The 27,256-nt window shown below is 40.7% G+C and overlaps 1 protein-coding gene across 3 annotated transcripts; it reads right to left on the minus strand.

Moving 5' to 3' along the window:
- trim33 (tripartite motif containing 33) lies at positions 1 to 26,913 on the minus strand. Of its 3 annotated transcripts, XM_022753174.1 has the most exons (21): positions 26,346 to 26,913; positions 22,403 to 22,521; positions 19,363 to 19,522; positions 18,757 to 18,889; positions 17,686 to 17,802; positions 17,448 to 17,562; positions 16,630 to 16,776; positions 16,017 to 16,134; positions 15,448 to 15,737; positions 13,764 to 13,958; positions 10,780 to 10,836; positions 10,273 to 10,473; positions 9,924 to 10,056; positions 9,542 to 9,605; positions 8,756 to 8,909; positions 7,326 to 7,750; positions 6,882 to 6,993; positions 6,717 to 6,791; positions 5,049 to 5,201; positions 2,876 to 2,926; positions 1 to 316 (listed from the first exon to the last, which is right to left on the minus strand). In XM_022753174.1, exons 1-21 carry the CDS (start codon positions 26,893 to 26,895, stop codon positions 95 to 97), a joined length of 3,591 nt encoding a protein of 1,196 aa, XP_022608895.1. In that variant the 5' UTR covers positions 26,896 to 26,913; the 3' UTR covers positions 1 to 94. The 3 variants fall into 3 exon arrangements, with proteins under 3 accessions (XP_022608895.1, XP_022608897.1, XP_022608896.1); XM_022753176.1 differs by lacking the exon at positions 10,780 to 10,836; XM_022753175.1 differs by lacking the exon at positions 2,876 to 2,926.
- Between the last annotated feature and the right edge of the window lie 343 nt (positions 26,914 to 27,256).

Consider the following 27,256-nt stretch of genomic DNA (forward strand, 5'->3'; position numbering starts at 1 on the left):
TTTTTTTTTTTGTTTGCTGCCTCAAACAAAGGAGAAGTGGGGGGACGCGAGGAAGACAGTTTTTTTAACCTCTCGTTTCTCGTGTGGTCAGGTCTCACTTGATGTGGACCAATTTCTCATCTGTTTTTAACCGTTTGCGTCGGGGCTGTATGAAGTCCTCCTCCGAGTCGTCCGTGTCGTCCTCCGCCTTCTCCTTTTCCTCCGTGGCTTCGGTTTCAGGCGTTTCTGGGAAGCTCTGCCCGGGAAACATCTCCAGCAGCTTCTCCTCAAAGTACAGACCCACCGCCTTCCCAGATATCGCCATCTCTGATCCCACCTGCCGGAGAAGGAAGAGGAGGAGGAGGAGGAGGAGGAGGAGGAGGAAGGTGAAGTTATGATATGGAGGAAGTACCACAGAGCAGGAGGGATGAATGGGTGGAAGCAGGGAGGATGAAGAGGACAATGAGGAGACAAATTAGATGTGGTTAAGACTCCTGGTGGCAGGCTGACCCCGACTCAACCTTGTTGTACAGAGCAGAGATATCCTGCCTCCCTGTCCCACTGTGGCTCCATGAAGCATTTCCACAACTCAGACACAAGTGGCAAAACTTCAGCCAGGCTGCTTTCAAAAGGAAATTTGAGTTTTAGACCCCTGATTGTTTTTTTTCTGGCTGGTTATCTTGACTCTACTGGCACTAAATGACGCCACAGCCCAATTTACTGAAAGTAAGATTTGAACAAGCTCCAGGAAACAAACCCTGAACCCAGGATTGTGATGTCAGAGTCAGGAGTTCTTGGTCTTAAAAGCCTGAAGTCTGCACTGATGCCCATGTGAAGCTGCTATTAGAGCTATAATTTCAGGCCTCTCAGCTTCTCCTTCCACATCCATAAACTGTCTCTCACATGTTTGCATGCACACACACACTCAGTTGGCAGTTTATTAGGTACACCCAGCTAAAACCGACCCTCCCTTCATGATTGTTATATTGTATGATGTGTTGATTCAACTTTATGCTCAGTTTGGTTGCTGCAGTTCGTTGTGCTTTTGAATTATAGTGCATTATACTAACAGGTGTTTCTCAACATTTATATCAAGAGGATATACTAAATAACAAACATCTGTGTATAAAGCTCAGCAGCACAAACTACATCCTCCAAAATCATCATACAGCTCAATCAACACCCGTGAGGAAGATGTACAATTGGCTGATTTTCCACCACACTGATTCGCTCCCGCTCCCTAAATTCACTCTCTGATTCTTGTTCCTGTCAAGCTCAAAACATTTTTAATATGCATGAACAAGAGGGCCTCGCTGTAGATCAGCCTGTCAGGGTTTTTTTAACATCTCCTGCACAAATACTTCAGATTCTTTAGCTCCCGTCAGAGACAAAAAAGTCAGAATCTTCCTCTCTACCAAAGTTAAATGAAGAAATTAGGAATTGAAAAAGGACGGAAACCAGAGTGGAAACGGTAGAAGATTAAACATAGTGATTCCCGTGCCCCTCTTAAACATCTGATTTCCACTTAATAGTTGAAGCAAGGAGCTCTTATGCTTAGCAGCTAATAGCTAATCAGAGCCGTAGTCCCAGACCTCTGTGATTGGTCAGCCAGCTGAAACCTCCCCAGTGAGATGTGAAGAATTTCAATATTTCTATAACGAGATGGTGGAGAGCTCGATGTCGACTCCTGCCCTTCCTCAGCACTTTCTCCCTTTAGTGGATCCTTCTGTTTTCAGTTATTTTAGACACAACTCTGAGCAGCCATTTTTTATCTACGACTTAAGAAAAAACACATTTCTTTGATGAGCAATAATTTCAACGTGGTCTTTGCTGCTGATGCAAACCTGTACTCCCTTTTAAATCTCCCTTGACCTCAGCTCAACCTTTGACACGGCGGACCAGTCGTCTGATGCTGACATTAGGGATGCGTCTCTGGATTGGTTCATCTCATTTCAGTCTTCCTTCTCTACTGCGTTTGGAGATCCCACAGGTTCTATTCTCCGCCCCCATTTATTTACTATATAGATGCAAAGCTTATTTTAATTTTGCTGTGCTACCCTACTATTGATTTCCATTGATACACAGACAATATACATTCGTTATGTCCGAATAAAGTCATCTATTACGTCCTGTCTTGATTAAATTAAGAACTGGACGTCCAATAATTTACAACTATCGTACAACTATGACATTTTAATCAAGATCAGGTCGTTCCTTTCATCTGCAGATCTAGAAAAGGTCATCCATGTTTTTATCTCTTCCAGACTGGACTGTCACAACGTCCTTTACTCTGGTATCAGCAGGAAAAACGTCCAAAGACCTCAGCTGATACAAAATGCTGCCGCCGGGGCGTCTAACATCACGTCACCACACCAATCCCCACTACACCTCACCGCTCACCTGTGAGGTTTGAATTGATGTAAAGATTTTACTGCTCGTCTTTAAAGACTTAAATGGTCAGTCTTCTCTTTATAATTGTGATCTGCTAACTCTTCAGATAACAGTTAGAAAATCTCGTTATTATTGTTGGATTCATTGTCGTACTGCAATAGATTTAGCTAGGTGTACCTAATAAACTGCCAATTGAGTGGATATTTACACACACACACACACCCGCACCCAAACACACACACACGCACACAAACACACACACACACACTCACACACACACACACACAATCATAGACCTGTGTATATGAGTATATGTGAGAGGCCCAGAATTAATTGTGTTTTCTACACCCACTAATCCAATACTAAACACATCTACATCATACGACTGCCGAAATCTGCTGCTCATGAATTCTCTCTCTCTCTCGCTAAGATGAAGGGTAAAAACACTTCTTGAAGCCTCAGTGGGACGGGACAGGACATCTGTGCTCCATTTGAAACGGCTTACCTGTGTATTAATCTGTTTCTCCTCATCATAAACCTGGATTATTCGAGACATCTAAAAAGGGGCAATAACATTACAACAAAGACAGTGAAGCAGCAGGGGGAAGAAAAGAGTTCACAGCACAGGCAGGTTAGATAATAACAGATAAGAAATCTGCTTTATGGCCTACTGTGCTCAAGCCTACGAGGCGTGTATCACCAGGTCAGTACTGCACAAATTAACAGCAAGAGAAGGTCCATACAGTCACATGGGCTGTGGTTTATAAATCTATTTCACAATTTTCTGCAGCACATTTTCTACATCATCATCTCTGAGGTGGTGGATATTTATTTTTTGTTTCCTGTTTTACCACGTCGGGTCTTACAAGTCTGTCATTGATGTTTCTTCACCACTTATGTGTAAAGAAACGTATTATTTAAGGTTATACATGTTGATAGTGTGTGTCCAGAATGTTTTGGGTTTTTTTTTTTTACAACTGATATAATCACAGGAATTAATTCACAGCATAAAATACCCCAGAATCTGGAGATGTAGTTGCCCAGATGTTTCAGACTATGTCCCCCATATATGACAACATCTGGACTGGACATGATCGGATCACGGCATTGTAAGATGTCATATCAAACAAATCTCCAGATATGATCCAGATTCTTACAAGAACCTAAAAAAGGAAATCTCCAGATTCTTGGAGTTTCGGCGCAGCTGCGACTCTCCGAAACTCTCCATCCTTATTTCTGATGCTTTGAAATCATTCTTAAATTTATGCAGCTGTGGTTCAAAGGCAGATTTTTATCATTCAACAGGACAGATTTTCTTAGTTAATGCTCCACATTTTGATGGCATCTTTCTCTAATGCTCAGTTATAGAAAACTGAGCGAACTGTGTTTATACAGCGTGCTGTGTGTGTGCAAGTATTGTCATTTAAAAATGTGTACGTATAGCTGATGCTGGCGCTTTGTGTTATAGAAAAACTATACTCTTTTTATTTATACAAATGCAACTTATTGTAATAAAAACTGCATCACAGGTTGTTCCTTTTTTTAAACCTGCTGTTCTGGAAGATCTAACGATGAAAAGAACTTCAATCGCTCTTGAAAATCTACACTTTTATATGTGTTGCCATGAGTGTTAGCACCTGATTAATCACTTTAGCAATCACTCACCACTTACTGACTTACTACTTACTTTGAGGTGAGTAATCTCATTACATTACAGTGATGAAATGTCTTTCACTCTATTGTCTACTCATGCAAACTAAATTTAAAAACAAGAGGTGAGGACCCTGCTTGCTGTTAATTTTGGTGACATGACAACAACATATGTATAGTGAGGTCGTCCTGTGAGGCTCAGCGCCTTAATGATCTCTATTGGCCAATAGAAGTGATGTCTCTGTGTAGTCTGAGTTGTCAGTCCAGACACGGTTCACTTCTTGATAAAAATAGAGGCTCCCCCTTGTGGTTGTGAGGTGTAACTTGTGAACATATGCAGTGTACAAACTGTGTTCCAGTGTTAAACAGAGGGTACAAGTTTCACAAGCAATTTTAACTGATACCCACAACAGAGGCAACAAAAATAACAATACATCCATTTTACTTTAAAAAATAACATATTCAAAAGTGACCACAGCAATCCATTAAGAAAAAACACAAAAAAACAAACAAACTCATTGTGATTTGTCACTGCGATGACGACAGAGTTAACAGGGTTCAGACAGTGTTCCTGCAGCCAGTGTGAGGAGACGACAGCGGCGCCTGTACACTCCATCCTCGTACAGCCAGTGTTAGTAAGTGTACGAAACTACACACAATGCAGGTTGTAAGCACCACTTCCCACTTCCTTGTCCAAGGTAAGGCTGTGTCTTCATGTTAAGGTTAGACTAATATATTGGTTTGCCATCTCTGGCCTCATAATAACACCTAACACTGAAATATAAATATTGTTTTATTTACTCATTGCATTGTTCACTTTTGTTTTTGTCAAAGAATTATCCATTTAAGTCCTAATATATCAGTCTTTTATCGTTTGAGCACGAAAAAGCTCAAATGATTCTTTGATTTTGAATATGCTGGTGTCCGTTTAAACTTCAACCCATACACAAGTCTAACCCTCGTCTGCATGCGCACACACACAAGCAGATGCCATTCCCTGAAGCAGGCACAAGACTCATGCTGCTCACCTCATTGTACTTTGCACAGTTTTTGAAGACCAGGCGAATGTCGGACACAAACTCCTGGGTGGACTGGTAATACTGGGAGCTCCGTAACTGCAGCTTCTTCTTCACCTTCTTCAGGTCCATTGGCTGCTTGATAATCTTGTAGTAATTGGGCACCTGGGTTAAACAAACAACATAACAAAGATCAGCTCCAAAGGCAGAGGAACTGAGGTTTTGGTTCTATTCAGGATGGTTTTTTTTTTTTATATATATGGTGCTATACATTTCTCACAGGTAGAAAAATAGATAGATGGATATTAAATCTGTCTTGGAGCTTATTGAGACAGCTGGTAAACAGTTAGACCAAAATTTGCTGCAGCATACAGTCCCTTCAAACAAAAGCATTTCAAGCTACAACATGCACTTAAACGTGCACAACAAGAAACTGATTGATCTTCCACTGAATGATTCTCCTGTCGAGTCTGTCAAAACCTCTTTGTTGTGGAGTATTGTTGTTTATTACAATACCGCAGGGGAGCGTCATGATTTGATAGCTGTTGTGCAGCGTAATATACACAGGAGAACATCAAAGTAATTCTGAGATACTGTGTAACTAGTGTGTAGTGGATGTGTACGCTGTGTTAGTCCATGAAATGCTTTTAAGACTTGGACTCCTCCCACTCAGATATTAAACCTACACATCAGCGCAACAACCTTTGAGTAAATCACATAAACCACATGTCAAAAGAAAAAAATCTAAAATATCCCAAAAGGTTTTTGTTGTCTGTAGTGGGTGACAATCTGAACCCATCTGCCTAGCGGTAGCTTTAGCTCTTATACTTTTTGAGATCCTGAAATTATAATCAGCACTGTGAGGTGACCCTTAAATACATTTTTTGGCATCTTTGCCCTTATTCAGTAGCTTAAAAGTCGAGACAAAAAAAGAAGTGTGGGGAAGAGTAGGGGGGCAAGAAAAAAGTCCCCTAGGCTAACTGAACTGGGAGTGGTACGTGTCTCAGACCGCAGGCACACACGCCGACACAGCAACTGAAAATAAGAATGTGTTACTGTTTTGTTATAAATAGCCACATGTCCATTGAGTCTATCCTTTCAACCCTCTGGAAAACTCATTAATCAACATGATTATGATTGTCAGGTACCTCATTTACCGGCATGCAAGCTTCAATGAAATTAGTTAATCAAAAACACATTTTTAAGATAGTTTATAAGAACAATTACCTACCAAGAGCAAACTAATCAATTATTAATCAGAGGAAAAAATGATAAATTATGCAATAAAATAAAACAAGGAAAAAATGTGCTGCTGCAAGTTTTTTTTTCAGTGCATTTCAAAATTTTTCTGGTTCTTACAAAAGTATAAAATATTCTAAGTAACCAAACATTACAGTTGGTTCCACAATAAATGAATCAGGCATTTATTCTTGCTTTGAGATTCCAACCATGTCTCCCTCAAACATCTCTGTGTCCAATCACAAAGATGACAGAGGAAGGGAAAAATAAAATCTAAGAAGGAACAATGAAGCTTTGCAACCATTTGATCAAGAATCAGGAATCAAGATCAGGAACGAGGAAGCGAGTGAGCATCAGGTAGCGAAAACTGAACAGTGCTCAAGTATCTGTGTATTTGTGTGTGTGTGTGTGTGTGTGTGTGTGTGATGAAGAGCCACTTACAGAGCTAGGAACCGGTTCCCTAAAGCCCACACTGAGCTCGTGACAGAAGATGTACAGCAGGAGGCGTTCACATCTCTGCACAGAGAGGGAGGGAGAGAATTAGCTTCATCGTAATGATCACATTGACCGTACTCTTAGAGGTGATGCATTGGTGGATGTACTGACCCTTTGGTCCTCGGGGTTCATGTTCTGTTCTCCTTTAGTTTTCCTGCCGTCGTCACAGTATTCTATCTCTGGGCTTGATAGACTGCGGCAAAAAGTGCAGAGGAAGTCTCCCCTGTGACGTAAAAGAAAAATCACACAGAGGACATGATGTTAGCCTTTAACTAACATTGTCAATTAACAGCAGCCGAGGTCAAATGTTTCGAGAACGTTGAGAACATTCAGAATATTCTGCAGTGATGTATTTAGACTGACACATCTTTTTACTAGTAGAGGGTCTCTTATTAGATCATGTTCAAAACATGGTTTTACTGTTGCTCCTGAGCCTTTTTTCTTTTTCTGTTCTCTTTTTTAAATGTGTGGTTCTGCTTGTGTGCGTTTGTCTGTTTCAGTTTCCCTAAATGTTGCTGTTCCTAACACCTAGATGTGTGTGTCACCAGTACTTACTTAGGGAAGATTTTTATGGTGGGCACATGGCATTTCATGTGAAACACTTTGGGACAGCGGTCGCAGCACAGCAGGTCACCACCGTTGATACACACGGCGCACCAGTCCTCGTTGGGGTCATCCTCTTTCCCGCCAGGGTTTCCTGTTCCAGCAGGTGGCGCGCTCTGTTTGGCCTCTGTCCCTTTCTCTAAGCTTCCATTAGTGAGCGGAGGGCCCGTCGTGCCGCTGCTGCTCTCAGTGGACGACGAGGTAGTGGAGGTCATTGTGGTAGCAGAAGAAGATGACGTGGCTGCACTGGAGCCATTTAGTCCAGAACAAGGCGTCTCAGACTGGGGTTCTGTTTTAATGCGCTCCCCCAGGGCCTTGAGTGCATCTTGGCCTACGACCCCTAATGTAGGGAGGGGGCTGTTTTCAGGACTGCTCATCTGGGGAAAAACACACACATTAACATCAGAAACATTTTCCAATGGACAACCCAACACAACACATTGAACATTCAACGCCCAGGAGTACTCAGGAGTCATTTCTACATTATTAATTGAGTACTAAGCAACGGGTCGGACTCGGATCACACCCATCTTCAGACTTGGCCTCATTTTGATCTCAACTACACACCTGTAAAAGTTCCATGACTGTATCTTGCATGGTTGTGATTCTATCGCTGTGACAAAATCTGTCCACAGACAGACAGACAGACATATAAACACCTGCCAAAATACCTGTTGCAGTAGGTGCCTCTAGGACCATATTTTGCCATGACGACACAACACACACACACACAGGCTGGTAATAACCGTGAGTTAAAACTTGTTTCACTGTTTCAACAGTCCTACATTTCCCCACCGTCCACACGTTTTCCATCTTCCTCGTGACATTTCCAATTTTCTCTGTTACTTATATATTAATGTACAAATTAATGTGCAAATCTACAGTAAGTGTGTCCAAGGAAAAGATTGATGGAGTCTGAATCATCATACACAAGTCATTCATGCACAGTGCAGAGTGAAAAAGGTTAAATGCACATTTGCCACAGTCTACATGTAGTGTCTGTAGTGAGAAGGACCCTGTGGTTCTGGCCCTTTCGGCCATTGTTATCAGGCTGATGTTTTTAGGCATATTTTATTTTATATTTGGGCATTTGTCTGTTTTTGGGTAAGATCATGAATAACTGAACACTTCTGTCCACACTGTCATCATATTTAGTTCAGTTTGCACTTGCTGTCGTTCTGTTACCACACTTGCCATAATGTTCAATGTTAGCTATTAGAGGGAGACTCCCTGTGACAGGGTGAGCCGTATCATGACGTACGCTGAACACAAGCACAATGTAGTTCAGATAACCAGCTGCCAACAGGTACGGCAGATCAGTGCAGTATGATGTCATCACATCCCCAAACCCTAAACCGATGGATGAGGAAGAGTATTCGTACCATGCAGGCACTCCTCCCGGCGTCTTTGTCGCGCTCCGTCTTCAGAGAAGAAGCTGGACAGCTGTAACTATCCTCCGTACCCGGCTCCTGCTTCACCCTCACCTGCTCCACCGCAGCTCCACTTCCTGGCCCCGCCCTCCCCGCAGAGCTGCAGCTTAAACAGACACAAAAGCAAATCACGGAGAACATTACTGCAGTTGTTTAAACTCATTAACATCAAACCAATTAAGTACTAATTACAACTCTTCTCATTTATTTGAGTGAGACTGCAGTGACTTCACTCCATATGTTGAGCACAATGCACCAGCGAGGCATCAAGTGTAAGACTTTGCCTCCTTTGAACTTGGACCGACACGGCAGAATCAAAAAATATCTGATTTTTTAATAGGCACATTTACTCGCAATCAAACTGCATATTGCATTGCGCTAGGCCGTGACCTTTAACCTCTATTCCAGTCCGGGCACAGTTCCAGTATTAAGGTGAAAATAACCACCAAGGTGTTAAAATGAAACCAGTAACCACTGTAGAATTAAAATTTAATGAACAATTCTATTTTAAATGAAAAACAATTTCTATTTTACTTTTTTTTAATTTAATCCGATCTGCTGATCGCTACCACGATGAGATGTTTATGTCTGTCACATGCAGCTCCATTTGTCAGACAGGTGACAAATTAAAAGTTCGGTTAATGTATTAAATCAGTTAACTTGGACTCTGCTGTGTTAGTATTTTCTATAAACTTTAACAAGGTGTTTTGCTACTAGGATACCTCCTTATCTTCTTACCTGCCTCTGCTGCCCGTGCTGGACGTGCTGGAAGGCCGTGCTGGCGTGTGGGCGTTGGACAGACCTGTGGACGGAGATGAGAACAGATGATACAGCAGCAGTGATCATTTCTTTTCTCTCGGTGAACATAAACATGTACACAGCATCTAGAAAAGAGACGGAATATGATGCAGACATGGGTACCATTGATGATAGTATATATAATATTTTTATCATTATATAACATTATAATCTTATATTTATTTTAATGCTTTTGTGGCTGACCCAGTGTATTATCCTTCAGATTTAATGATCAGGCAGTGTTTTACAGTCGGAGCCAATGACTGAATGAAGCTCCGTTACATGTGAATGCGAGTCCCTCTCCCTGGACGTGTGTGTGTACCTGACGATCCAGGAGAGTGTGTGGACAGTCCAGGTGACGGGTTCATGTCTACTGAGCCGAGCTGATGCTGCGTGCTGGCTGTGATGTAGCGAGACAGGAGGTGTCCGAGGTTGCTGGAACCTGCGTCCTCCAGCTGGTGATGCCAGAGAAGCACAGTGATGAGGAAAATAACAACAGAGGCTCAAGTTAGTAAAAAGGAATTAGGGATTCAATAAAAAACGACAGAGTACAAATATTGTGCAGTTTTATTCATTCTTCTAATAAACACCAGGACGATTTATTGTGATATTTCTAACTATTAGAATTATTGCTCATTTTAAATGTCTAACTTTCATGGCAGGTGACGCACCTGAATGGGCGGGATCTCAGGTAGGCAGGGCAGGTTCTCAGGATTGGTAACGGAGGGGATGAGCTCGATGGGACCTATGATGGGGCTGGCGGGGCCGCGGTGAGCGTGAGCACCGGCCATACTGGCACTGGTGGGACTCGTGGGGTTGGCGTTGTGGAGGGACGCCACTGGGAAAGGGCCTGCGTGCCCCGGGTTGGAATGCTGCACAGAAAGAAAAGGAGAGAGAGAGAGAGAGAGAGAGAGAGAGAGAGAGAGGGAGAGGGAGAGGGAGAGGGAGAGAGAGATGTAGAAAGAGAGGACCACAGGAAGGAGGGAAGGAAGGACAGAGAAAGAAAAGGGAAAGGAAGAAAGGAGGGATGACAGGAACAATGACGCAGGTCACTCACTCAGTTTTAAAAAAATTAATTCTTTGTTGTGAAAACAACATGGTTGCATGATCATGCATTTGGGTGATGACACATGCTGCACAAGACACACAAATGACAAAGTAGGAAAAAGGTGCCAAACCCCTGATTGTAGTAAGAAACGAAACCTTTGGTGGCTCATCTCAGATTCTATAGACATCTGGACACAAAGAAAAAGGGGCTGGATATAGTGGAGGTGTCTCTTACCTAGTCTTACATGCAGGCAGTGAATTTACATTTTCATACTGTACACATCACTCGAGAAAATGACCAGCTTTATGTGTATAGATACACTAGTGAGGCAGTTTTAGGCTGGGCTGCATGAGGAAACAGAACATCTACACCGCTCTCAGAAAACTCATATGAACCAGGTCCCTTAAACTAACAGCAGCTTGTGAATGGAAGTCCAGTATTTAATGAAGCCATTAAATGAAAACTATATTTCAACTACCGTTTGTGTGCTCAAAATTGAAATTACATACTTTCCATATTCATGTTTAAAAATGCACCAATCAAAATTAAAAAAATACTTCGAGGTCAAATAGTTTTCAGTGCGCTCCCAAGTATAACCAAATACTGAATAAAATTGACTATGCTTTTATTTTGGCGCTCAATATTCCAACCTTGAAAATGAACATGTAAACTGGACGTTTAGCATTTTTGTATTGTGTTAAAAACATGAGCTCAGAGACAGCAGTCTGAATAAAGGCAGCGTTCTCTCAGGCTTGTTTTGATAACCGTCACAATCACACATCAAAACTAGTGCGCTAACATCAAATATCCCTCCTCCACTGCAGGAATGTAATGTTTAGTTTACACAGTTATCCACCCACATATGGGACGCGTTCCATGAACTGTATGACCTGCGATATCTGGCTCTGTAGCTGTTAAATCCTCCACTATGTTCACCAGCTAGTCACTAACTGTGTCTGTCTGCAGTCACATGCTGAGCAGAGCAGGGAGTGCATTTTTTCTCTGAGAACGACTACCTGCTGAGGCTGAACACGGTGTAATTGGACCGCTGAGGGACCCGGGACTGTAAAGTTGTGGTCTGAACGGCTGACAAATGAGCTGAAACTTGCTATAAAGCTCCATGAAGCCGAGAGGAGTACGGGGGACTATGAGAGACCCCCTCTGACATTGGCACATTTTTATCATAAATATGTCAATTAAATTTAAGTTCCTTAAGTTCCTGTAATGGAAAAGGACTATAACCAGCAGAAATCGACCAATCAGAGGACACGATTAACCTGCTTAGTTTTCAAGCCAAGGTCGACATGTCTGCGAAGGTGAAGGGAATGTGGGCAAAGAAAAAAAAGGTTGGCCTTTCTTTGGGCTCATTCGTGTCTGGCTGAATTACATTTAATGCAAATGAAATATAGTCCATAGTCCATTCCATGTTCAATTTCATTGCAATTAAAGTAGGGTTACACTCTGAGGCAACGTGAAATATTTTGTCAGTGGAGTTTTCAATTGACTTTGGTCTGTAATGCATTTTTAAGCATTCAAATTAAAATTGGGTCATTGCATACACACTCACCTCCCAGGTCATGTCATGGACTTTCTTGAAATTATTCATGTGAGAACTTCTATTAAATTCATGGGAACCTCACAAATTCCTGTAGCTCTACTTCAAATACTTTTTTAGTTATAAAGTTTTGACATTTTTCCCTCTGAGCTAAATTTCATCATTTTTGCGATTCTTTGTATTTGAAGCTTCACCAGTTGTTTATTTTTCATTGGATTGGGTTGAAGTTTTTTAATGTACTTCAAAGAAATCCAAGGATAATTTACAACATGTACTCAGGTAAATAGTTGTTTCTGAACTGTAATCTACAGTAATCAAATTAATAAAAAATAAATAAATTTTTTTACCCAAACAAAACATCTTTAATTAAAAAATAATAATTAATACCTCTACTAGATTTCACTTTTTTGCAACCAACTTTGATTTCTGCGGAGAATAAATCATTAATGATGAAATTTAGCTCAGGGCCAAACTTCAAAAATTAATAACTAAAACATACTTGCAGTAGAGTTGTAGGAATTTACAAGGTCCCATGAATTTAATAGAAGTTTTTAAATGAACTTTTTCTTCCAGAAAATCGACAACATGAAGCAGAAGAAGTTCTAAATTCTGCGCGAGTTGGCATCGACTGACCTGACTAAATTTTTCTATTTATATCATGCACACACAAATAGAATCATTTGGCCTCAATGATCTTATATTAATATTGAAAGTCCAGATGGGCAGCAGTGCCACCGTGTTTTAAGCATATACAGAACATCTTTTGATAAGGATCCCTTGGATTAAGAATAAACTGGTTAGTGCTCTCTGGTGGACTATGTAAGCAATATCTAACATTTCTGTGCTGCTGTCTCTTGTTACGTATCAACTGACATATGCACTTATACAGAATACAGTGGAAAGAAAGAGTATGAGAACCCAAAGTGTTTTTTGTTTTTTTTAATGAGTCAGAGTCGCTCTAACCCACAACTCCAGTCTGGTTTCATTGACTGGACTCCAGGTTTGTTGACTCGTGACTCCACTTATCTTTTGTTAATGCCATTAGCCGAGGGCTTCATATACTTTTACCAACCAACTCTGTGAATGTTTGAATGAGGTTTTCAGTATGGACAATACAATGTGTTATTAGATGAAATAGATTGTGTTTGTTCATAACTGTGACTTGGATGAAGATCTGACCACATTTACTTTTTCTTACCACTGTATCTGTGATGAGTTAAAATCAGCCAAACACTCATATTCCACACAAACTGAGCTGAAGAATCAAAAACCACAATCTCAGATAAAGAATCTCTGGAGCCTGCCTGTCCCTGACTAATGGACCAGCCACGGCCTGTGTATCTATACAACAACTGGAGCTCACATTTTGGGTTAAACAACCTTTTTAACACATTGGTGCAGTTTCAGTTCATCCAACATTTACAGCAACGAATGTGTTGGACACACACACACACACACACACACACACACACACACACAAAACCATCCCTTGTAAACCAGTCACAATATGCTGTAAAATATAGTAATCCATACAGTGAAACCAGAGCGGTTGTACTGACCTGTCTCTGTAGCTGAGGCTGCATCATGGGGGGATACTGCTGTCCGTTAAGTCTCGGCTGGGCCGTGGCTATTCGGCCTTGAGGTGGACCCGGTAGACGCATGTGGTGGGAGGAGGGGTACATGGGGGGACCTGGCCCACCGTTCATACCCCCAGGCCCTCTTGGTAGCTGCTGCATACTGATGAGCCTGGGAGGCTGCTCAACACCATAAGACAACAAAAGTGTGTGGAAATCAGATCTCTGGATAAAGACAACCATGGTCATGTAAACATGGGACCACAATATATAGTTCTATTTATTGATTCGTCAAAATAAAAGATAAGTTGAGGAATTGAATTACCAAATCATCATGATTCTCAAGAGCAGTGATTTGTTTAACAGCCTGGAGATTTTGGGACTTTTGACTGTTGGTTGGACAATTTAAGTTATAAGTAATCATGTTTCCCCATATAAAATAATTAAAAAAGAAAAGAGAGAGGGAGAGGATTCATCTAAAACTGTATGCTTTAAAAAATAATTTACAGCACTGACCTTCCTACTGAGACTGAGAAATGATTTATACATTGCAAGATGGACAAAATGGATAATATATGGATATGTATTCACTGCCCCCCGTCCCCCAGCCCCCACCTTCCCCAGGAAATGTTTAGTGTCACACACTTCATTTCCCACATTCTGGTGAATTTTTATGATCCAGTTTGTGCCATTTCTGCATCAATTTATAGTGATAATGTTTTTATTTATGTAAAGTGAAATACAAAATTAATTCACCATCAGCTAAAAATATAATGGAATTTAACGCAGTTAGACTCTGAAATTCAAATGTCCCTGGTGGTCAACAATTCACATGTTGCTGTTCTTTTCAGCTAATGCTGGATTAGCTTGTCTCCTGCTGTTTTAGCTAGCTAGCCATCTTTCACGGAGAGGCAACGTTACCTTATGATTAGTTAGCAACTAGAAAACAACAACTCCTAAAAGTAAACATTACTTAGTGGCTCCTCTATGGTTATCAACCTGTCACTGCTGACTGAGATCACAACACTGTCTGTGTCTATATGTGTGTGTGTGTGTTATAGCTGTTTTTATTGGGTGGGGGACAAATGCACATATTCTAAATATAACCCAAACTTTATGCCTATGGTTGGACTCTACCGTTAAAAAATTCCATTAAATTTAAATGTAAAAAAAAAAAAAAAACCCAAAAAACCTGATGGTGTGAAAAATAATAAATAATTTAAGTTGAATTAAAAAATAGAAAACAAAGCCCATTTAAAACCACCAGTGATATTCCGGATCTTCCTTCGATATCTAAACGTACATCTGTACCAAGTGTGTGTTCATCGTGGATTAAGTGATGGGAAGTCTGTCACCAAATCCTCTCACTGCTCCCTTATTAATAATTCTAATCTTGAATCGACAGACCTCCATCTGCTAACACTCTCAGAGGTCTGGAGAAAATCTCATCCAAAACTAAATGAACAGACAAATAAAAAAAATTAAAAAAACGTTTGGAAAACAAAAGCTTTGGAGATTTAAGTTAGGTTGGTAATAATTGGTAATAATAAAAAATATCTATATTATTATTACTGATATTGTGTCTTGCACTAAGATCATATTTGAAGTAAGCTTCTAATAACTTGACGAGTCGGTCAGAGGTGCTGTGATTGCTGACTGATTCCCATACCTGCTGCTGAACCAGAGGCGGGCCGGCCTGCCTGGCGTGCTGCTGGGACATTTGGGAGGCGATGCGCATCTGTTGCTGGATCTGCTGCTGGTGCTGCTGCTGGTGCTGCTGCTGCTGCTGCTTCTGCTGCGCGTAGGCTGCCTGCTGCATGTGCTGCAGTCGGAGCTGGGCCAGGTTGATCTGTCCTGGGTGTTTCCCGGGATGACCTTGGCCCGGTGAAATAGGCGGTCCTCCCACCATCACATTGGGCGGCTGTGCAGCTGGAGGTGGTTTCTCAATTACCAAATTACCTACAGTTGGAAGAAGACGGTTGTAGGTAAGCACATGCTATAGACAGGTGTGAAATATCCCTTTATTTTATTCAGACATGCACATTAATCAAATGTTTACTGCTTAATTTTCCAACTGTTAATGGCCATTATACAGTAAATTAAGACTTCATCTGGTCAGACAGATGGTGAGAATGCTCTCAGACATAATCTTGATTAGAATAAGTTAATAAAAGATCATATTTAATACAGAGAAATATCAACTGACGAGTACTGAAAAAAGTAACAGGTCTCTCTCACCTAGATTCACCACATTTTTGGCCCAGAAGGTGGGGTCACAGAAGAAGCGCACAACTCCGTTGGCCTGGGGCGCTGGCTCCAGTCTAGCCTTGAAGAGCTGGCGAAGCTGGAACAGGATCTACAAACACACACAAACACACAAATGTTCTTCGATTAGTAAGCTTGGCTATGGCGGTGCAACAAAAAGCCCATTTGTCAACATGCCCTTTAGAAAACATTATTCCACAATCCCACAATTAAGTTCTCAGTTATCTCATTTGCTGACTGTCTTGTGGTAAGTAGTGAAATCCACGTGACAGAGGCATCCCTTGTCTGAGGCAAAAAAAACTAAATAAATAAATCTCGGGCATGGGCCAGCGGTTTACTCCAAACAAAATGAATTCTCAGACTGCTGCTCGGTACAGACTTACAGTTATGTTGGAAGCAGACAGAACCTCCATCATTCCCCAAAACAAGAATCAAACACTAAAACAAGGATGAATCCCAAACGCAGTGCGTCTTCGGTCGCACACCAGTGATGTTATGTGTCTGTAAAATTCAGTTTTTGTTCTCAGTGCACTGCCGGTTTAAGTCTCTCAAACTGATGAACATGTGGAGCGCGTGAGAAACATACCAGCCTCTTGCTGTAGAGCAGCGCTGTGCTGCTGCCAGTAGTGATGGCCCAGTGGCAGAAGTTGAGCACATGGTGGATCTGCTGGGCCAGCTGGGTGGTATCCTTATGCTGAGCCACAAGCCTCATACTGCGCTCTTTGGTCACACTCTGGACAGAGAGGGAGATTATTTGGGTAAAGAGACCGCTACTGAAGCTAAATGTCTAGACAAGCTATTAGAAAATGTTTGCATATGCATGGAGATGGATTAGATGATTAGATGAAAATGTAATGATCCCAGTCGGGGATTTGGGTTATTGCAGCAGTCGATATAGATTGCAGCCAAGTCGGGAGTCAGCCAAGTAAACAACATAATATCAACTGCTTTTAGTGAGAAGTGAAGGAAAGAAAAAAGAAAAAAAAATCACAGCAAGTGGTTGAAAAGTAGCAGGCAAAAGAAACGAGGAAATTAATAAGGATTAATTAAATTTATAGTGTCTAATACTTAGTAAACAGAATCCATCACAATATCTCTATATATCATACAATTAAAATAAATGGAAAGGTGTTAATAAACAACGTGACAAATGTGTTGTGGGATGACTCATCATAAATATATATATATGATATATATTATCATATATATAAACTCTTTGTCAACCATATACTCTATTTTCAGATGTGTAATTCAGTGATGACAACATTAACTTCACGAGTCCAGTTCATACGTGTCAGTGCAGCTACAGTGAGTCAACAGGCTGAACTCTTAGAAATGTACCAATTATCTTTTTGAAGTGACGTAGCAGGACCTGATGAGGCGCTCTCATTAATACTGTCTTACCTCCAGCTGCTGCAGCAGGGACTTGCCCTTCTTGTTGATCTCATTTATGAGAGTAAATACTGCAATTTTGATTTCGTGCTCCACCTTCCTGTGTGTCTCATTCAGCTCTTTTAACCTGGATGAAAAAAACAAAAAAAACAAAACATAATTCATCGTTCAAAACTGAGACAATGGCCACCAATTACAACACCGACCGCATCCGTCGGCCCATTCACGCACACTGGAGAGAAACTCATACCTGCTTTGCACCTGAGAGACAGAGTAATGGACGTAGTTTTTCTTTTCCTGTAGCTTGGCCATGCTGGTCTCAATGATGCCTTTCTGGTTCTGGAAAGCCTCCTCCAGGAACTGGTACCTGAGAGCAGAGGGGTCATCGACACCTTTCCATAAACTGAATAACAACGATTTGAAAAAATCGTTGAAAAATCTTTAAGATAGGGTCAAAAAATAAGAGGTTTCTAAGGGAAAACATCATTGACGCTGTCAACTGGGGAAATGCACATTTCATTCATCAATACTAGAGAATCATGCAGGAATGCAACTGCTGTTTCTTGCTGTCAAATGTTGAAGATTTATATGAGTCTGTGAGTGGGCAATTTTTCCTTTGCTTTACGGTGGGAAAATTCATGTTCAGCCATCACTGTTTTCATCTACCAGTGGCTTTGTCTGTAAAACAACACAAGTTTCCTGCTGGAGCACAAAGTAAACCAGCTGACAACTTCAGTTGGCTCACTGCTTTCCTGATGTGACGTAACTGTCTGACGAGCACAGCACAAAGACGTGATCCAGACTCATTTTCTTGGATTTACCTTACTGGAATTAAGATTTTTTTTTTTTTTTTTTTTTTTTTTTTTTAAATTGGGTTGGTTTTATTATTATTCTATTGTTGGATTTTCATCTTTATTGGCCTTATTTTTGTGTTTTGTAGTTTGTAACTGATCGATTTTCTGTTCAATTATTGTACATGACACTGAAATACCACAGGGGTTTGTGGGAGGTGTCTCTCTTTGAATTGCCTCTCAATGTACTGAAATGAGCTGAACTCAATGGCTGCCTGCAGGGTAGGCAATTAATCAAAACCTTATGGTATTCTGTGGGGAATGGTCAGCAGTGACGTGAAACATATGCAAACAGTAGTTAATGGCTTAAAACAAGCCAAAACAAGCAATAATACACAAATCTGAATTAATTAACATGACTACTGGTACAAAATATTGACAACTGGCAGAACCATATCAGTTAAAGAAGCTGGAAGACAAGAGACTGACAGTCCATTAGTCATAAAACAGATGTGTGCATGCTCAGTTACCTGTGTTCCTTGTGCTCCAAAAGCTGACAGTCCCTGCAAGTCAACGTGTCACAGGTCTCACAGTAAAGCTTCAGTGGCTCCTGCTTGTGGACGGGACAGAAAACAGGCCTCTGTCCAGACGCACCAACAGACTCTGTAGACACACAGGAGAAAAGACACCACTGATGCTCAGTAAGAGAGAGAGAGAGAGAGAGAGAGAGAGAGAGAGAGAGAGAGAGAGAGAAATAAATAGAGAGCCCAAGTACCCATGGAGACTGGTAAGAGAAAGACAGAACAAAAGAAAAACAGAAATAACCAGCAACAAAAAAAGTTGTGTCAGTAGTTACGTATGTCAAAACCACTTTAAACTTGCAAACGGACAGAAAAACAAGACAGAAAAAGCCCCAGAAAACCTGGGAAGAGCTTGTATGGTCTCCCCAGCTAGAAGTACCATCCAAGCAACCAAGGCTCTGCAGCAGTGTTACCATGGCAACAGCCCTATCAGCAGCACCACATTCACAATGCTTCAGCTACAGTTTGTCCTGTTCAGGCTTCTTGCAGTTTTTTTTTTTTTTTTGCTTCAGTAAATATTGGTCTGTCCTTCGCTCTGAGGGTCACCCATCTTACCGGAGGCGGCGTCGGCATCGGCGTCCTCCTTTGTGCGAATTTTGTGGTCCTTGGTGATTTTGACCCTCTGGTGGGCCTCCACGCAGGTCTTGCACAGCCATTCTCCACACTCCACACAAAAGCCTATGGTTCCCGCGTTGTCCTCACAACTTGTGCACACCTTGAGAAGATAACACCAATGAGCACCTTAAAGAATCTGGGTAGGATCAGAAGTCTACGCAAAGTCTGTCCAGTATCTGCAGAGGTGCTGAATGATACAGCTCCTACGCACGTGTGCTAAGATCATCAGTAGATATTGCCTTGATATTGACACAGTACTTTGCTTCACATTGAGACGATATATAACATTTCCAGCCTGAAAAAAGATGTACGACATTTAGCGTGGTCAAGCTACACAAACTCTGAGAGCAACACTTAAAAGCACTTGCACTTTGTGAATGAGTATTATTTGTTTTGACAACTCTGGGGTCAAGATATATGATCATTTGAAAAGTGTGGTCTCATAGTGACACTTAATAAATGGCTATGGGTTCTATATAATCAACTGAATTGGTTCTGAGCAATGGGTCCAGATGTACAGTGAGGTTTGATTGGTGGCAACAGAGGAAAGCCACTGAAACCAAACAAAAACAGGCTTGTTCCTCTTGGCAGCGCGAACGTGTATTTAAAATGTCACACCGTCCAGTGTGAAGAGTGGAAGTAACAAAAATCAACTGATGAAAATGGAGAAGATGAAAATCCATGCAAATTGAAAAATGGAGCAGTAAAAATGGACGTGAAATGAAAAATGGAGTGATAACTTATCGAGCCATTTGATTAATTAAAAGCCGATTTAATTAAAAACAGTCAGAGGACAGAGCCATGTTTCATCATTTTCCCTGGCTTACAGTCATCATTCACAACCTAACATTACCCATTTATCATTTCAGGAGAGTGGCCTCAAGGCTGGAGGTAACAAAAAATAACTGGTGAAAACAGAGGTGATGAAAAAGCTTAGGAATCAATACTGGAAAAATAGTGTCAAATGATTTGATAAACTTGATTTGACGTTTTATTTGACAACAGTGTTGCTCTGTTAATCGACTGGGCTGTGTTCCTTTTCTACTGTGCACCATTCATCATTCACACCAAACAATGTTTTCTTACTTCCATCCTGAATGTCAAATCTAAGACCACGCCTCATGGTCTGTGGCCACGAACCAACAAAAACACGTATGACTGCAGGTGGCCGCTAACTCTCAGCCTTTACAGAGGTATAATGTTAGAATTATGATCCTATGTAACTGAACAACCGCTCTGCTGTACATATATTTCAACTTATTTTAACAGCTCCCTTTGCAGGTGGAAATTGTGGACATATTTATCTTAAATATTTATAACATTGAAAAACAATATTTCTTCAATGTCTCCAGTAGGGCTGCTCGATTATGGCAAAAATAATAATAACAGCAATTATGTTGATCAATATTGAGATCACCATTATTTAACAGGATTACTCATTGACTTTGGAAACACCACGCATTTATTGAACTTTAAAAAGCATTGAGTCTGTGTAGTTTTTCCAGTTATACACGATATATGTGAAAAAAGTCTCTGAACCGACAAACTGCTCAAGATGACACTCCTACGTTACTAACTAAACGTAACCAGGAAGTGGATGTGGGGATGGTGTTGAAATTTGTTGCAAAACAAAATACAGCACAATAATAATTTTATCTCATGTATCTTTTCACTTTCATAATCATTTGAAGAAAAAGCGTAGTTGAAATAAAACTAGATTAGATTATCAACCAGCCCTCGTGTCCAGGCCTGAGATTATTTTAGTAACACCATAAAGACAGGCTAGTGAACCTGGTCTGGCTATTTTTAGTTGCATAAAAGTTAAGTTTACAAACCTCTAAAAATCAGTGGATAAACTTTTTCAACAAGAATTGGGAGAGCAGAAGAAGATGAGAATAATATATGAATGAAACAGACTAATCTTAAACTAATTTAATGTCTTGGTGAGAATCCTGCTTGAAGCATCTAATCAATACACAGATTAGCTCTCTGGGACTGAACCAGTGCTTGTGGCAGCGTGGTAAGAAAAAAAATGGCAGACCATTTCCATATTTTCTGGCCTCGCCCTTAATTTAAAATTCTAATTTCAATCAGCCAGGACCCAAGCAAACCTGTGGCACAGGATGAACATCTTGTAAAATACACTTTGCAATTAACAAGACAGTTATTACACAAAAATGGCTGCAGGTTTTCTTGGTGGGAGGGAACAACAAGACAACAATCAATAATTACTGGTCAAAGAGCACGTCCTACACGGCATAAGCAATATGTGCCTGTGTGATATGCAATACACTAACTGTGTCATATTAGAGGTGCTCCCACTCTATCATCTTTTAAATCTAAACTGAAAATATTCCTTTCTAGTAGTCTGGTTTAGACTTTACTTTACCTCAAATTTTATTCCTACTTTTTAATAGTTTTAATTTACACACCTTTTTACTGATCGGTTGTTGATCTTCATTATACTATTTTCCTAATGGTTTTTAATTCATACGTATCAGTTATGGGTTTGTTTAATGTTTAGTTTTTGTGGCTGCAACTTTCCTAACATCTCTGTGCAGCACATTGTGCTACCACCTGGAATGAAATGTGCTATAAAAAATAAAGTTTCACTCGCTTCGTGTCATCACTTATGGGTAAAACAGTGGCATTATAGGAACAGTCTGTCTTTCAATGTCTTCCTACAAGCTTGGCTTAAAAGTATGAATACAAAAACCATGGAATGGTTTTGTAGAGAAGTGAGTGTATGATCTGATTCTTGTTTTATTATTTGTTCTGGACTAAATGGATTTGGTGCTTATCTAGAAAACGCTGCCCTGAATCATGAACAAATAAGACTTGACCTTGTCTTCACCTTATCAGAAAATTAAATATCACAACTTATGCAAAGACCCGTCCAATCAGCAGAGGAGAAGCTACAAGACTTGATGTGAATATATGCTTATGCACGTTGCCAAGAGCCCAATCGTTAGAGACTTACCTGTGCAGACTTTTCGTCAGACGTGCTGGTGGCCTCTGTGGTATCTTTGACAAAGTAGTTGTCAATAATGTCGCTCTGTTTGTAGTCCTGGTGGCACACTGAACAGCGCATAACATTTACTAAAGACAGAGGAGACAGAACACACGGGGGGGGCACGAGTTAAATGAGGTGCAAAGGTCAAACACTGGGCAACAAATCCAATGTTCAGTGACATTTCATTGGTGACTGGTCTTTCAAGGAACATGGAAACAAGATGTCACCATCAAGAACGAGCCCATATGTAGACTAATAGCAATGTTCCCCTAACTCTCAGCTGAGAACTGCCCTTTTTAAGATGAATGAAAGGCCTTCAGTGAGACTTTTCAGGTTATTGCAATAATTTCTTTTTAGGTAAATTCCTGTTGTTATTAAAAATTCTTGGCGCCATGGGACACCCACTGCCGATTCGTGGGGGCTAATTGATTTAGCCACTGTCTCCAGAAGATGGAATCTCGTCATCCCTGGCATTTTTATTAGATTATTAACTCCCATGGCCAAACAGCGAGGACCGTTTCACTTAATCACTTCAGTTGGATTCGTTAATGGAATTAGTTGAATTACCGCTATAATCATATACACCACAGCAAATAATTAAATCAGCTCATTAACTTTCCCGTTTATTTTCATAAAGTCTAATATGAAGCACAAGATTAAACTTCACATAAATGTTTAATTCAGCAAAATATGTTGCCCCTCCTGTAAATCATAAACCCATAAAACCCCCCACCCCATCCCCCTCTCCAGCCAGCAGAGGTAAAAACCGGTTCAAGCCGGTTTGAGGCGGTCTACACTGACTTGAGCAGCACACAGCCGGTTTGTGTAAGCTCCAGCTGCATGGATCCCGAGTGATTGGTTGTGAAAGCAGCTGGACTGGGACTGTGCTGAGGAACCCACACCACCCCAAAACAGACACACACACACACATACATAAACAAATGAACCACACAGCTGTCACTTTGAACCCCCCTCCTCCCTCTTTGAACACACACACAATTAAAACTGTATTTTAACCATGATTAGGGTTGTGTTTTCCTCTTTTCAAATCAGGCTATTGCTTGGCCAAATATTAACCTGGTCGTTATGCAGGTGTCAGTTGCCGCTAGTACAAGTGATAGACCAGAGATTAACCAGAATTTAAACTTGGACCAAGCTATGACCACATCTTGCTGAAATACAAAAAAGAGAATTTCTTATAGAAGTGGCAAATATCATTACATCTCAACCGTGCCCGGTGTTAGTGTTCACGTTCACTTAATCACAAAATGGGCACAACAAACTAAATTCGGAGATTTGGCTTCAATAAACACTGCCTAAATATATTTAAATCATAAAATGATTTGGTGCAGCAGAATATAATTAGCATCTTAGTCATATTTAATTATCTTCACATATTTTGCACAACAAAGTAATGAGTAAGGTTATGAAAAAAAAGGACTAGTCATCAAGAATCAGATCAGATAAAGCATCTTCCTCCCCTGACAGCTACGTCTGGATATTGCAACGTCTATATCATATAAGAAGTTAAACATCAACACATTACAAGCTGCTACCAGCTATTACAGCAGACTTTACAAATAGGACACAAAAAGTGAGGATGAATTCATTAATGAATTTGTCAGTCCAGGTAGGAGAGAATGAAGTTATTTCAGTGACATTGTTTATGAACTCAGCATTCTCAACTGGCTTTTACAGTTCCTCATTTAATGGTCAAGCCTTCAGAAATAATTATGTACTATAACTGTCTATCATTTAAAAGCTAAGCTTATCATTAAACAGCCTTCTTTCGACCAGGGTTTAACGCTGTCAATCAGTAGCCTGGTGAAGTGTTGTGACGGGGGCATGGATGATAGAACTTTCAATCCTTTATGTGAATCAATGATACACGTCTAGTTACTATTAAACAACTTTTTGTAGGACTTAAGTGTTGAACTAAATCTATAATTCTCTGAGATGGTAAGACTTTCAAAAACTGAGGAAAGCAGTGTGGAAAGAATGGGCCTGATGCTGTGGAGGTCATTATTACATTAACTGAGCAGGAGAGATTGAAGACCCCCACCTTCCAAAACTCCAGTATGAGTCTGTCAGCAATTGTGGCCAAAGAAACATTTAAAGGGAAAACATTTTCCTCTGTCAATGTCAAACTGCAGGGCTGAGTCAGATCATATTAACCACATCATCTACAAAAGGTAAATAGAAAAACCCAACTAAAACATAATATATTCCAGTTTTACTCAAGAAGCAATCCTTTGTTATGACGGGCAGTTCTGTAAATACAATTCAGACCATGTGACACTGAATTGCTCCTAAGACCAGTACTAATGCGATTCCTGAGCCTTCAGACCATGTGATATTAAACCTCTCCACTGAGAACGAGACCAATAAAATTATGCCAAGCTTTGTGGCAGGTACTGTGAGGACATAAAACTACACACATACCTAAATACTGGATAATAAAGTGTAACATGAGATGTCATCATGAGACACTTGTAGGAGTCCCTCTGTTGAACCTGAAATACGACACTTATTTTGTGTAGACTGCCACCACTCAGATCAGTTTTCCAAAGGATGTTGTGGTTACATTTTCTGGCACTGCAGTAAAATTATTCTTGTGTAGTGGTTCACATAAACATGAAATGAGTCCAAACACCTGGCTGCATGTCATCAGTGGAGCTTTTGCCAGGTATCTGACAATCCATCTTTCCAAAACTGTATTCACGCCTCAGAGTGTACTTGGCAGATGGTGTGATGTGTGCATCCTTTAAAAGCAGCGAGGTAGCAAAAGACAAGTTTGGGTATCCACTTACACTGCGTTGTAATATATTCTGACTTTCATTAACCAAAAAAAACAAAAAAAAACAACTGTAGACCTTAACTTATAATTATGACTTCCATGCCCCAGAGTTATGACTTTTACTAGTAATTTTATTGCTATGAAATTAGGAGATCTGGATTTTATACTTACAAGAAAAGACCTTCTAATTACAAGAAAACATCTTGTGATTTTGAGATACGGATATCATAATTTGGAGGAAAGAAAAAAATGGGACAGTGATATCCCCCAGTTGTATTTTGATCCAATCATTTAGATAACACTTCAGCGTGTAAATATTTATAACATGCAGTTAATATGTTAATATGACATTTGGATATCAAGTAATCTAGTAGTTTCTATCTACTGTTAATGTTGAATTTCCAACTGTTACTGGTTGCTACAGAATATGCAGTGGTGTATCATCGGTTTGACTAGTACACTTGACTAGTGTTTAATCATCATCCATTCATGTTTATGTCATCTAATTGATAAGCTACTAATGTGTTATGTGTCACTACAAAAGAAAAATAGAGTGAGTGATGACTACATGTCTTCTGGTAAGGGAGAATATGTAGTTTTATCCTGGGCGAGACTGTTATGGCAGAAGCCACTGGAAATCTGTCAAATGAATACAGCCTTGGTATTGACCACGGCAACTGAGTGAAATCGGTTGCACCATCATTGATTCGGCATGGGGTTCCCGAACAGTCCTTTCTCCAATCAAAACTCACCTGATCGTTTTGGTGCGTGTTACTCGCTGTCTTTATCTGTTATGGTGGAAGACGTGGTAATCCGCTGGACCAATGACAGGCTACCACAACAGACCAGCTACCTTCCTCTGTGCAGTGCAACAGAAACACAGCTCCCTTGTCGGTTAGCATCAACGTATTGAGGTGTAAAGACTCAGATCAACCTCCCAAGCTGTCCTAACGTTATCTCAGTTCCCACCAGAACTCAATCAATCAAGTTCAATGTTTCACTCTTGCCCGAACACAGCAATTCACGATAACTAACATCAGATAACAGGGCAGAGTTCTTGTTCACAGGTAGATCCAGCTTTTCACTCGTAAAAAAAAACAAAAAACAACTCACCTATGTGTGTGTCAGTTTGCCCGTGCGGCCCAGGGACCTGTACGCTTATTTGTCTATCTGGTTGCGGGATACATTTCAGGCAAAAAGAGTGCAGACAAGGCAGAAGTTTTGGTTCACAGTCTCGGCTCTGAAGACTTTGTTTACACACTGCGCACGTATCCAGCAAATTAATGGGAGTGGATACCGGCGTGGCCGCTGGAGCCGAAGGAGGGGGAGACATTTCAGTAGTGAGTCCGCCAACAGGAGCATCCCCAGCGGTCAGGGTTTCAGCTGTCGGTGGCTCTGCATTGGAAGTGCTAGTCCCAGCCGGGCTGACGGCGTTGCTAGCGCTACCGTTGGCTTCCCCTCCCGCGGTAGCAGCTCCGCCGCTGCTAACGTCCCCTCCGTCGCTGGTGGGTGTCGGTGCCTCGTTAGTGTTCTCATGTGAGTCTGTTTCTTCGCCACCCTTTGTATTCGCTTCTACGACCATCAAAGCATTTTCCACTTTAGTCTCTGGTTGTTCGTTATCTTGTGCTGAAGGCACTGATTCCGGATTAGTAGACGGTTTCATATCCTCCTCGTCTTTGTTGTCCGCCATCTTCCTTCCTCTTTGAACCGCTGCACGTCCTGCGTAACTTCTCGAACCAGGACTACGTAGCATTACGGCGTGACGTAGAGGAGGACGCGACTTTGTTTAATTGCTTGTTTGCTTACATTCAGTTGGCGGTTTATTAGGTACAGCTAGCTAGCTATGATAATAATACTAATAGTAGTAGTACAGAATATTAGTTAATATTATATATACTATTATATCATATAAATTCATATATCATATTAATTCCTTAAAATAATTCGGAAATAGAATCTTATCTTAAGACTTTGTAGTCTGTATTACTTGAAGTCTATGAATTCTTAATTTGTGCCATGTAGGA

The sequence above is a fragment of the Seriola dumerili genome, unplaced genomic scaffold (genome assembly GCF_002260705.1).
Source record: "Seriola dumerili isolate Sdu_G_001 unplaced genomic scaffold, Sdu_1.0 BDQW01000190.1, whole genome shotgun sequence".
Taxonomy (NCBI): domain Eukaryota; kingdom Metazoa; phylum Chordata; class Actinopteri; order Carangiformes; family Carangidae; genus Seriola; species Seriola dumerili.